The 13,566-nt window shown below is 47.0% G+C and overlaps 1 protein-coding gene across 7 annotated transcripts in view; it reads right to left on the reverse strand.

Annotated features, from left to right (window-relative positions):
• Positions 1-13,566, reverse strand: part of LOC106610784 (palmitoyltransferase ZDHHC14) — a 102,045-nt gene that overhangs the window by 48,162 nt on the left and 40,317 nt on the right. For all 7 annotated transcript variants that reach the window (XM_014210352.2, XM_014210346.2, XM_014210347.2 and 4 more), the window contains one exon: positions 6,466-6,626. In XM_014210352.2, coding sequence (XP_014065827.1) covers positions 6,466-6,610 — 145 coding nt within the window. In that variant the 5' untranslated portion in view covers positions 6,611-6,626. The remainder of the gene's footprint in view (positions 1-6,465; positions 6,627-13,566) is intronic.

Here is a 13,566-nt window from a genome sequence, read left to right on the forward strand (position 1 = left end):
GCAGTATTGGCGTTTTTTAAACTCTCTCCTCCTCCTCCTCCTCCTCCTCCTCCTCCTCTCTGTGGTAATACTACCAGAGCAGCCATCAGTCAGTCAGGCCCAGGTCTGGTGGTGGGTGGCACGCTGCTCAGACTCAGCAGTGCTTGATGTATTCTCTCGCTGTCCTGGCATCTCGGGGGAATAACATATGATACTTCTTACAGTGAGTGGGAAGATAATATGTATGCCAGGGTACTGGCTCTTCCATGGCTTGTTCTATAAACCTAGAGAAGACATCAAAACACAGAAATACTCAACTCAAAATGTTGCCAATAATATGCAGGAGTAAGAGGTTCATCATCCAGGGTGTTCTATTGGGTTGCCACCGCCATCTGTATTCCATATTCTAGTAGATTGTTTATCTTGATAGAGACTGGGTGGCAGTCAAACACAAAGAGCACTGTAGAAATCAATCTATTTTGGGATGTCCTTTAAGACAGTCATGCATACCCAGCCAGTCACACTGTGTGACCCTGTGGAGGAAACTGTTTGGAGCACATCCTCTGAGGGCTAAAGACATGCATGACAGGCAGACAGAGAGCAGCATTGAGACTATAACCCTGGTTCCACTGCTCTGCCTCTCTTCTCCTCTCCCCTGTAACAAGACTGTCTGTCTGCCAGCGTGGGCAGCGGGAGAAGCGGGATAGAGGAAGGAGAAGAAAGGGAGGATAGAAGGGTGGGAGGATAGAAGATGGATGAAAGAGCTGTGAAATATAAAAGGAAGGCCCTGCTGCTGATGCATTTCTCGACCACACACAGCATGCACTCACACAAACACTTGAATTGTTCTAACTTCTCACGAGCCTTGTGGGAAACCCTAATAATCATATCGGGTCTGGCTGCGACCAACGAACCCTAAATGTCAGTGCATCCTCCTCAGCCGATCGCACACCACCTACTTCCTCTGCAGGGAGAGGAGCAGGAGTTTAGCGTGGCCACAGGCTTTAGAAACATCCACCTGACCTTTACTGGCTCGTCTACACTCGGTCTCTGGCACGCACAGCAGAAGAGACCAGAGGGAAGAGACATCTCCACCGTCGTTCTGGTAATGTCTTTCTGAGAGCTTTTGGAGTTGGCATGCACCCACCTGAAGGATGCCAGATTCTCAGTCTCTGCAGTGATGCCACTTCTGCCCAGGGCCTGCATTGCTAAACATGGCAGACGGGCAGACAAACAGGATGCCTGGAAAAAGGAGTTGCACTAACAAGTGGAGATTGATCTACTAGGCTGACTGTGCTGGAGAGTTCCCCTACTATCATATCCAGTACACACATACACTATATATACAAAAGTATGTGGACACCCATTCAAATTAGTGGATTCAGCTATTTCAGCCACAACCGTAGCTGACAGGAGTATAAAAATCAAGCGCGCAGCCATGCAATCTCCATAGACAAACATTGGCAGTAGAATGGCCTTACTGAAGAGCTCAGTGACTTTCAACGTGACACCGTCATAGGATGCAAGTCATTTCGTTAAATGTCTGCCCTGCTAGAGCTGCCCCGTTCAACTGTAAGTGCTGTTATTGTGAAGTGGAAACGTCTAGGAGCAACAAGGGCTCAGCCGCAAAGTGGTAGGCCACACAAGCTCACAGAACGGGACCGCTGAGTGCTGAAGCACGTAAAAATTGTCGGCCCTCGGTTGCAACACTCACTACCGAGTTCCAAAATGCCTCTGGAAGCAAAGTCAGCACAAGAGCTGTTCGTCGGGAGCTTCATGAAATGGGTTTCCATGGCCGAGCAGCCGCATACAAGCCTAAGATCACCATGCACAATGCTAAGCATCAGCTGGAGTGGTGTAAAGCTCACAGCCATTGGACTCTGGAGCAGTGGAAACGCGTTCTCTGGAGTGATGAATCACACTTCACTATCTGGCAGTCTGACGGACACATCTGTGTTTAGCGGTTGCCAGGGGAACGCTACCTTCCCGAATGCATAGTGCCAACTGTAAAGTTTGGTGGAGGAGGAAAAATGGTCTGAGGCTATTTTTCATGGTTACGGCTAGGACCCTTAGTTCCAGTGAAGGGAAATCTTAACGCTACAGCATACAATGACATTCTAGATGATTCTGTGCTTCCAACTTCGTGGCAAAAGTTTGGGGAAGGCCCTTTCATGTTTCAGCATGACAATGCCCAAATGCACAAAGCGAGGTCCATACAGAAATGGTTTGTATAGATCGATGTGGAAGAACATGACTGGCTTGCACAGAGCCCTGACCTCAACCCCATCGAACACCTTTGGGATGAATTGTAAAGGTGACTCCGAGCCAGTCCTAATCGCCCAACATCAGTGCCCGACCTCACTAATGCTCGTGGCTGAATGGAAGCAAGTCCCAGCAGCAATGTTCCAACATCTGGTGGAAAGCCTTCCGAAAAGAGTGGAGGCTGTTATAGCAGCAAAAGGGGGAACAACTCCATATTAATGCCCATGATTTTGGAATGAGATGTTCAACAAGCAGGTGTTTACATAGTTTTGGTAATGTAGTGTAGCAGGGACAGGACAGGAGTCAGGACAGGGGCCCATTGATTTACACAGCAGGCTTTAGCCACTGAGCCCAGCGGAGATGGGAGTGAGATGGAGAGTGGTGAGGTGGAGAGTTATTGAGGGAGAGAAAGAGTGAGTGAGTGAAAGTGAGAAAGTTGCTGCTCTCAGCAAACCACAGTTCCCCTCTGTGGTTCCCCTAACGATATACAGATGTGTCCATCCAGCAAACATCTACAACAACACAGGACACAACACCGCACTTCCTGTTATAGGACACACATTGTATCCCAGACATCGGGCACCGATGAATAGGCACCTTGTTCCGTCCCATTCTGTCTGTAGTTTCACAACAGATCAATACCAGAGGTGAACTGAGGTCCTTTACTTCTTTGAATGGAAGACAAGAGCATTAATTATTCAGAAGGCTGCTGGCAATTAAGGAAGAACCAGTTCAAGTTGAGGTCAAACATTACTTCACTATGTGATCTATTCTAATTTAACCTGACTGACTGACTGACTGACTGTGTCATCTTTCCAAGGAGTTAGGGAGAGCTCACGCCACACTGTCATAACACTATAAGCTAGGCAATCTAACAAGCACTTAGGCCATAGACAAATTGGACAGTGTGCACGTCATGTCACGCCAAGCATCAGTAGGTATCATTTTAAGGACCACTAATACACTCTGACTGTGTTTCTTTCTGCAAAATGCGACTGACCACAGCAGGCAGAAACAATCTAAATTTCTTCCTTCCCTCACACTGTGAAGGCCGCTGAAGCAGAGAGATCTCGCTCGCTCCCTCTCTCTGCCTCTCTCTCTCCGCCTCGCTCCCTCTCCGCCTCACTCCCTCTCCGCCTCACTCCCTCTCCGCCTCACTCCCTGTCCAGGAACCAGTCCCATGAGTTAATACGCCTATATTTAGTCACTCTCACACAGCAACACCAGCTCTGGTCCTTGGAACCCACTGCTCGTTACCTTCAACAACACTACCAGGAAAATGGACTCAAACTGACAAATAAACAATGACTTATTGTATTTTATTGTCACATACATCGGATAGGTGAGATACTGTGTTTTATCGTTGTCCATCATAGGCCAGGTAGTACATTTCAAAAATCAACACGGCTAGGCTTGTAAAAATAAAAACCCACACAAATCTGAGTTGTCTGTATCAGCCTTTTTACAGACTGACTAGCAGACTTTGGTATTTTCCCACAATATCAACCCAGGCAGGGAGGGAGTTGATGACATGAGCGAGTTTCCAGAGAGTTTCTAGTCTGTCTGCACGGTTCCAACCCTGTAAACACTGACAGTAAAAAAGGCTTGGTAATAACAGCGTGCGTCGTAAAGGAAGCACCTCTAACACCAGTAGCAGAGCGGGCTGTAGAATGCTCATTCATCCAGTGAAATAGAGAATACATAACATACCATGCTATGACAACGCCGCATACTCACGTCTCCTAACGCCGTGAAGCACAGCGAGCGGGAGAGCTTCAGCTCCACTAATGAGAGCCCCCTCTGAAGACGAGGCTCGTCTTCTCAGGGACGTGCAGTCAGTGTCTGTGTGTGTGTGTTCGTGCGCTTGTGTGTGTGTGTCAAGTCATATAAGGGTGCACTGCTGGAAAAGAGCATGGCTGTCTGGGCTGAGGATGGATGGGAGCAGCCAGCCATTTACACACACAGCCTAAGAAATACAGCCTAAGAAATACAGCCTGAGCCCTGACGTGGGTGTGCGTGCGTGTGACAGAGAGAGATGGAAAGGGAGATGGTAGAGATGGTGGAAGAGGCCAGAAAGATTCATGTGAGATTGTGACTTGGCCTGAGAGAAAGATGGGGGAGGGGAGGGGGGGTCAAGGAATATAAAGGTGAAGACAGAGATAAAACACAAAGAGTGAGTCTGAAGCAGAGAAAGATGCCTACTCATTGTGGGAGCTGGATCAGTATAAGAGCTACCAGATTTTAATGTGTCTGCATGTCATCCAGCCACGGCATGGCTGGAGTACTGGGCAACAGTGGGAACCAGAGAGAGAGCGGGAATGAGGGAGAGGTGGAAGGAGTGGAGGGATTAAGGGAGTGAGAGAGAGGAAGAACCTGACAGTCAGAGTATGTCATCCACATTACATTTAAGGGCTTTTTCCCTCTCTCTCCTCACTATGGGAAAAGCCAGTGACCTTTCTCTCAGTGGGTTAAATCTGGCATTTCTGACAAAGGACCTCTAGCCAGTATTCTAGCCAGGTTAATGTATGGGCAACATTAATCAGGACCGTAGATTTCATAAACTGGAGGGGTGCTCAGTCTGTGCTTGGGGGTGGATGGGTAGTCCCTAACATGGTCCTAAAATCACCATTGTGGGATAGCTGGATTCAGAGGTTTATATTAAGAACAGATAAATAGAAAGATCTGTTGATGTAGACAGCAGCTAATCACTGCTTGGCACACCACTACAGATACACCCTTGGATCTGGGCATGAGGCCGTTTGTATGGATGCTGCCAATGACAGACATGGGCATGGTAGGTGATCCTGGGATGAACTACAGAGCTGATAGAGGGACTGTGCTGTGGGATCATGGGAGATGTAGTTTTGAAGATGTAATGGGCTCACAAGTTCCCACAGCCTTCAGTTTGTTTATTCTCTAAAAACAATAATTTTATAATTTGTCCAAATGAGGAGTGCTGTTGTTCATAGCCAGTGCGCCAGTACAGTACAGTGCCACCCCTGTGTACTTTGGGTCATTGTCCTGTTGGAAGGTGAACCTTCGCCCCGTCTGAGGTCCTGAGCGCTCTGGAGCAGGTTTTCATCAAGGATCTTGCTGTACTTTGCTCCGTTCATCTTTGCCTCGACCCTGAATAGTCTCCCAGTCCCTGCTGCTGAAAAACATGCCCACAGCATGATGCTGCCACCACCATGCTTCACCGTAGGGATGGTGCCAGGTTTCCTTCAGACGTGACACTTGGCATTCAGGCCAAAGCGTTCAATCTTGGTTTCATCAGACCAGACAATCTTGTTTCTCACGGTCTGAGAGTTTCTAGGTGCCTTTTGGCAAACTCCAAGCGGGCTGTCAGAGTGACCTTCAGGTTCTTGGTCACCTCCCTGACCAAGACTCTTCTCCCCCGATTGCTCAGTTTGGCCGTCTTGGTGGTTTCAAACTTCTTCCATTTAAGAATGATGGAGGCCACTGTGTTCTTGGGACCTTCAATGCTGCAGAAATTTTTTGGTACACTTCCCCAGACCTGTGCCTCGACACAATCCTGTCTCAGAGCTCTACGGACAATTCCTTCAACCTCATGGCTTGGTTTTTGCTCTGACATGCACTGTCAACTGTGGGACCTTATATAGACAGGTGTGTGCCTTTCCAAATCATGTCCAATAAATTGAATTTACCACAGGTGGACTCCAATCAAGCTGTAAAAACATCTCAAGGATGATCAATGGCAACAGGACGCACCTGAGCTCAATTTCGAGTCTCACAGCAAAGAGTCTGAACATTTTGTAAATAAGGTATTTGTTTTTTATTTGTAATACATTTGCAAAAAAAAAAAGTAAACCTGTTTTCGCTTTTTCATTATGGGATATTGTTTGTAGATTGATGAGGAAAAACATATATTTAATCGATTTTAGAATAAAGCGGTAACGTAACAAAATGTGGAAAAAGTCAAAGGGTCTAAATAGCTTCCGAATGCACTGTATGTGACCTGCCAGGGGAAAAATGGAACACAGCAGCCCCTGAGGGAGAGGCATCAGTCAGACAACTAACAACAAGACCACTGGTCTTGGCCTAGCAGGTGGAGGTCAAGGAGAGAGGGAGGGGTGGATGTACAGAGGAGGAAACATGAAAGAAGGAGGGAGGGAGGAAAAGGAGGAGGTAGTGTGAGAGGGAGGATTAAGAAGAAGGGAGAAAGAGGAAATGTGACAAAGAGCGAATAGAGAGAGGTCTCCTTACCGATCTGTCTCTCCAGGTCAGCAGCTTCATCGGGCGTTGCTCGGGGCAGGACCCCTGGGTCACTGAAGCTGGTCCTGAAGAGAGTCCCCAGCACAAAGACAAACAGCACCCCCCCTATCACTGGGATGGCTGGCGTGATCTGCATCGACAGGAACGGACAGCTAGGGTAGAACACGAGAAAGGGCCAGAGTCAGACTCATACAGATCTTCAGTATACTGTAGTATTCAGAGCAGGATGCACTAAGCCAAACACATGACCATCACAAGAAACAGTGGCGTATGTTCGCAGGACAGGAAAAAGTGTTGGGTCGGAAGTGGGTCGAATTATCCTCCACACCAAGCCCCATTTCAAAGCAGTGCGTAGATATTAGACACGGAGACTCATCACCTCTTATCTAAAAACGTTCCATTTTTCATCTTATAGCCTAACTAGACGATAGGCTATAAAGTACTGGGGAAAGTTGTGTAATTTAAATAAAACCAGAGAGGAAGAGGCAAACTTGAGGCTACTCTGGGGAATTTGAATGCAAGACAGAATAACAAGACATATGCGCACCCCAGTTTTTTTTAACGCCTGACACCTCTCTCTCCCTACTGCTGGCTTGCCTCAGGCGTATTCATTACTCCTATTACGTTGCAAAACATTTCTTAAAACGGAAGCAAACGGAACGAAGCATCTGAATTTGTCCAATAGAATCTCTTGTTTTTTGTTTGGCCTAATGATTATACCCCTGCCCTTTCTCTTCGCTAATGACGCGAGTGTGTGTTCAGTCTTCAGTCTGTTGTGTGTAGAATATCCAAGCCAATTCATTGATGATAGGCCCTGCTTTACTGAAGTTGCGAGACATTGCAACCCAAGAAATTGTGAGATACAGCATTCCATTGTGAGATACAGCTTTTGATTGCCGATAGATAGGCCTAGCGCACGGTTCTGACTGTCTGCCTGGTGGCCGACCTGCCTATACTGTGACACTCCCCTCTCTCTCTGTCCCTGTTGAGGAATAAATTCTTCAAGAGTTGACTCTCCACCACTACGTCATTGTCTTTAACAGGAAAAACGACGGGGCTCCCGAGTGGCGCAGCGATCTAAGGCACTGCATCACAGAGCTAGAGGGGTTACTACAGACCCGGGTTCATTCCCGGGCTGTGCCACAACCAGCCGTGGCCGGGAGTCCCATAGGACAGCGCACAATTTGCCCAGCAATGTCCCGGGGTAGGGTTTGGCCGGGGGGGGGGAGCTTTACTTGACTCATCGCGAGCTCTAGCCACTCCTTGAGCAGGCTGGATACCAGCAGGCTGACCCCGGTCACCAGTTGAACGGTGTTTCCTCCGACACATTGGTGCGGCTGGCTTCTGGGTTAAACTGGCTTGTGTTAACCTCTCTAGGGTAGGGGGCAGTATTTTCACATCCGGATAAAAACGTACCCGATTTAATCTGGTTATTACTACTGCCCAGAAACTAGAATATGCATATAATTGTTTGATTTGGATAGAAAACACCCTAAAGTTTCTAAAACTGTTTGAATGGTGTCTGTGAGTATAACAGAACTCATATGGCAGGCCAAAACCTGAGAAGATTCTGTACAGGAAGTCAGGAAGTGCCCTCTCTGACCTTCTATACTCTCTTTATCGAAAACAGAGGATCTCTGTTGTAACGTGACACTTTCTAAGGCTCCCATAGGCTCTCAGAAGGCGCCAGAACGTTGAATGATGACTTTGCAGCCCCTGCCTGAAAAACAGCGTGTGCACGTGAAGAGGCCATTTTACATTTTCAGCGTTTGACATGCTTGGAAGTACTGGAATATTTAGAATTTTTTTGTCACGATACGCGTCCGCGCGTCACCGTTCGGATAGTGTCTTGAACGCAAGAACAAAACAGAGGATATTTGAACATAACTATGGATTATTTTGAACCAAAACAACATTTGTGGATGAAGTAGAAGTCCTGGGAGTGCATTCTGACGAAGAACAGCAAAGGTAATCCAATTTTTCTTATAGTAATTCTGAGTTTAGTGAACGCAAAACTTGGTGGGTGTCAAATTAGCTAGCCCGTGATGGCGAGCTATCTACTCAGAATATTGCAAAATGTGCTTTCACCGAAAAGCTAAAATCTGACACCGCGATTGCATAAAGGAGTTCTGTATCTATAATTCTTTAAATAATTATGTTTTTTGTGAACGTTTATCGTGAGTAATTTAGTAAATTCACCGGAAGTTTTCGGTATGTTTGCTAGTTCTGAACGTCACATGCTAATGTAAAAAGCTGGTTTTTGATATAAATATGAACTTGATTGAACAAAACATGCATGTATTGTATAACATAATGTCCTAGGAGTGTCATCTGATGAAGATCATCAAAGGTTAGTGCTGCATTTAGCTGTGGTTTGGGTTTTTGTGACATTATATGCTAGCTTGAAAAATGGATGTGTAATTATTTCTGTCTGGGTACTCTCCTGACATAATCTAATGTTTTGCTTTCGTTGTAAAGCCTTTTTGAAATCGGACAATGTGGTTAGATTAACGAGAGTCTTGTCTTTAAAATGGTGTAAAATAGTCATGTTTGAGAAATTGAAGTAATAGCATTTCTAAGGTATTTCAATATCGCGCCACTCGATTCCACTGGCTGTTGACTAGGTGGGACGATTTCCCACATACCCTAGAGAGGTTAAGGAGCGTGGTTAGGCGTGTCATGTTTCGGAGGACGCATGACTCCACCTTCACTTCTCCCGAGCCCGTTGGGGAGGTGCAGAAATGAGACAAGATCGAAATTGGGGAGACAAATGGGGGTAAAATACAAAAAGGAAAAAATGAAAGGCAAAGGAGAGCACGTCTTGTATGACAATACTTTGAGAAGTTAATTTTTTGTATTATTTTTAATCAGGGAGTCATACTGAAACAAAGGTCTCTTTTACAGATGAGCCCTGAATTACAGAAAACAGACATAAAAAAAAAACACATTCATCAGTAATATGGTCCGCAATCAGTTTTCTGAATTGCCATAGAGGCAATGTTTGGGATGAGTTGGACCGTAGAGTGAAGGACAAACAAGCCAACAAGTGCTCAGTATATGTGGGAACTCCAAGATTGTTGGAAAAGTATTCCAGGTGAAACTTGAGAATGCCAAACGTGTGCAAAGCTGTCATAAAGGCAAAGGGTGGCTACTTTGAAGAATCTCAAATATAAAAATAGTTTGATTTGTTTAACAATTTTTTGGTTACTTCATGTTTCCATACGTGTTATTTCATAGTGTGGATGTCTTCACTATTATTCTACAATGTAGAAAATAGTAAAAAAATTAAGAAAAACCCTTGAATGAGTGTGTCCAAACTTTTGACTGGTACTGTATATACAGTGCATTCAGAAAGTATTCAGACCCTTGACTTTTTCCACATTTTGTTACGTTACAGCCTTAGTCTAAAAGTGATTCCATTCTTCCCCCCCCTCATAAATCTCCATAATGACAAGACAAAACAGGGTTTCACAAATAAAAAAACGGAAATAATCACTATTACATAAGTACTCAGTACTTTGTTTAAGCACCTTTGGCAGCGATTACAGCCTCAAGTCTTCTTTAGGTATGACGCTACAAACTAGGCACAGCTTTTTGGGGGAGTTTCTCCCATTCTTCTCTGCAGAAACTCTCAAGCTCTGTCAGGTTGGATGGGGAGCATCGCTGCGCAGCTATTTTGAAGGTTGATGGTTGTCCTTCTGGAAGGTTCTTCCATCTCCACAGCGGAACTCTGTCAGAGTGACCATCGGTTTCTTGGTCAACTCCCTGACCAAGGCCCTTCTCCCGATTGCTCAGTTTGGCTAGGCGGCCAGCTCCAGGAAGATTCTTGGTGGTTACAAACTTCTTCCATTTAAGAATGATGGAGACCACTGTGTTCTTGGGGACCTTCAATGCTGCAGAAATTGTTTGGTACCCTTCCACAGATCTGTGCCTTGACACAATCCTGTCTTGGAGCTCTACGGACAATTCCTTCAACCTCATTGCATGTCAGAGCAAAAACCAAGTCATGTCAACTGTTGGACCTTATATAGACAGGTGTGTGCTTTTCCAAATCATGTCCAATCAATTAAATTGACCACAGGTGGACTCCAATCAAGTTGTAGAAACATCTCAAGTATGTTCAATGGAAACAGGATGCAGCTGAGCTCAATTTGGAGGATCATAGCAAAGGGTCTGAATACTTATGTACATTTGGTTTATTAGGTTTTATTTTTATACATTTGCAAAATAAAAAATAAAAACGTTTTTGCTTTGTCTTTATGGGGTAGTGTGTGTAGACTGATGAAGAAAAACTGTAACGTAAAAAAATGTGGAAAAAGTCAAGGGGTCTGAGTTCTTTCCGAATGCACTGTATATACAGTATCAAACACGGGGTGAGCCATTCTAACTAATCTGCTAGAGAACCAGTTCGGATGGCTCACCTCTCACAGTTCTGGGTGACATTAACCTCCCCACGTCTACCTTTGACTCATTCCTCTCTGCCTCCTTCTTTCCACTCCTCTCCTCTTTTGACCTCACCCTCTCACCCTCCCCCCCTACTCACAAGGCAGGCAATACGCTTGACCTCATCTTTACTAGATGCTGTTCTTCCACTAATCTCATTGCAACTCCCCTCCAAGTCTCCGACCACTACCTTGTATCCTTTTCCCTCTCGCTCTCATCCAACACTACTCACTCTGCCCCTACTCAGATGGTATTGCGCCGTCCCAACCTTTGCTCTCTCTCTCCCGCTACTCTCTCCTCTTCCATCCTATCATCTCTTCCCTCTGCTCAAACCTTCTCCAACCTATCTCCTGATTCTGCCTCCTCAACCCTCCTCTCTTCCCTCTCTGCATCCTTTGATTTCCTCTGTCCCCTATCCTCCAGGCCGGCTCGGTCCTCCCCTCCTGCTCCGTGGCTCGACAACTCACTGCGAGCTCACAGAACAGGGCTCCGGGCAGCCGAGCGGAAATGGAGGAAAACTCGCCTCCCTGCGGACCTGGCATCCTTTCACTCCCTCCTCTCTACATTTTCCTCTTCTGCCTCTGCTGCTAAAGCCACTTTCTACCACTCTAAACTCCAAGCATCTGCCTCTAACCCTAGGAAGCTCTTTGCTACCTTCTCCTCCCTCCTGAATCCTCCTCCCCCTCCCCCCCCTCCTCCCTCTCTGCGGATGACTTCGTCAACCATTTTGAAAAGAAGGGTGACGACATCCGATCCTCGTTTGCTAAGTCAAACGACACCGCTGGTCCTGCTCACACTGCCCTACCCTGTGCTTTGACCTCTTTCTCCCCTCTCTCTCCAGATGAAATCTTGCGTCTTGTGACGGCCGGCCACCCAACAACCTGCCCGCTTGACCCTATCCCCTCCTCTCTTCTCCAGACCATTTCCGGAGACCTTCTCCCCTACCTCACCTCGCTCATCAACTCATCCTTGACCGCTGGCTACGTCCCTTCCGTCTTCAAGAGAGCGAGAGTTGCACCCCTTCTGAAAAAACCTACACTCGATCCCTCCGATGTCAACAACTACAGACCAGTATCCCTTCTTTCATTTCTCTCCAAAACTCTTGAACGTGCCGTCCTTGGCCAGCTCTCTTGCTATCTCTCTCAGAATGACCTTCTTGATCCTAATCAGTCAGGTTTCAAGACTGGGCATTCAACTGAGACTGCTCTTCTCTGTGTCACGGAGGCTCTCCGCACTGCTTAAGCTAACTCTCTCTCCTCTGCTCTCATCCTTCTAGACCTATCTGCTGCCTTTGATACTGTGAACCATCAGATCCTCCTCTCCACCCTCTCCGAGCTGGGCATCTCCGGCGCGGCCCACGCCTGGATTGCGTCCTACCTGACAGGTCGCTCCTACCAGGTGGCGTGGCGAGAATCTGTCTCCGCACCACGTGCTCTCACCACTGGTGTCCCCCAGGGCTCTATTCTAGGCCCTCTCCTATTCTCGCTATACACCAAGTCACTTGGCTCTGTCATATCCTCACATGTCTCTCATATCATTGCTATGCAGATGACACACAATTAATCTTCTCCTTTCCCCCTTCTGACAACCAGGTGGCGAATTGCATCTCTGCATGTCTGGCAGACATATCAGTGTGGATGACGGATCACCACCTCAAGCTGAACCTCGGCAAGACGGAGCTGCTCTTCCTCCCGGGGAAGGACTGCCCGTTCCATGATCTCGCCATCACGGTTGACAACTCCCTTGTGTCCTCCTCCCAGAGTGCTAAGAGCCTCGGCGTGACCCTGGACAACACCCTGTCGTTCTCCACTAACATCATGGCGGTGACCCGATCCTGTAGGTTCATGCTCTACAACATTCGCAGAGTACGACCCTGCCTCACACAGGAAGCGGCGCAGGTCCTAATCCAGGCACTTGTCATCTCCCGTCTGGATTACTGCAACTCGTTGTTGGCTGGGCTCCCTGCCTGTGCCATTAAACCCCTACAACTCATCCAGAACGCCGCAGCCCGTCTGGTGTTCAACCTTCCCAAGTTCTCTCACGTCACCCCGCTCCTCCGCTCTCTCCACTGGCTTCCAGTCGAAGCTCGCATCCGCTACAAGACCATGGTGCTTGCCTACGGAGCTGTGAGGGGAACGGCACCTCCGTACCTTCAGGCTCTGATCAGGCCCTACACCCAAACAAGGGCACTGCGTTCATCCATCTCTGGCCTGCTCGCCTCCCTACCTCTGAGGAAGCACAGTTCCCGCTCAGCCCAGTCAAAACTGTTCGCCGCTCTGGCACCCAATGGTGGAACAAGCTCCCTCACGACGCCAGGACAGCGGAGTCAATCACCACCTTCCGGAGACACCTGAAACCCCACCTCTTTAAGGAATACCTGGGATAGGATAAAGTAATCCTTCTAATCCCCCCCCCCTTAAAAGATTCAGATGCACTATTGTAAAGTGGTTGTTCCACTGGATATCATAAGGTGAATGCACCAATTTGTAAGTCGCTCTGGATAAGAGCGTCTGCTAAATGACTTAAATGTAAATGTAAATGTAGTTTTTGTATGAATAAAGCCTTTAGCGAGAGGTCCAATGCTTTAATATTTAATCATTTCTGCCCTCAGAATTCATATTCATTATAGAAATAGGCCTATTTCATTTT

Source organism: Salmo salar, chromosome ssa09 (assembly GCF_905237065.1).
Source record: "Salmo salar chromosome ssa09, Ssal_v3.1, whole genome shotgun sequence".
NCBI lineage: Eukaryota > Metazoa > Chordata > Actinopteri > Salmoniformes > Salmonidae > Salmo > Salmo salar.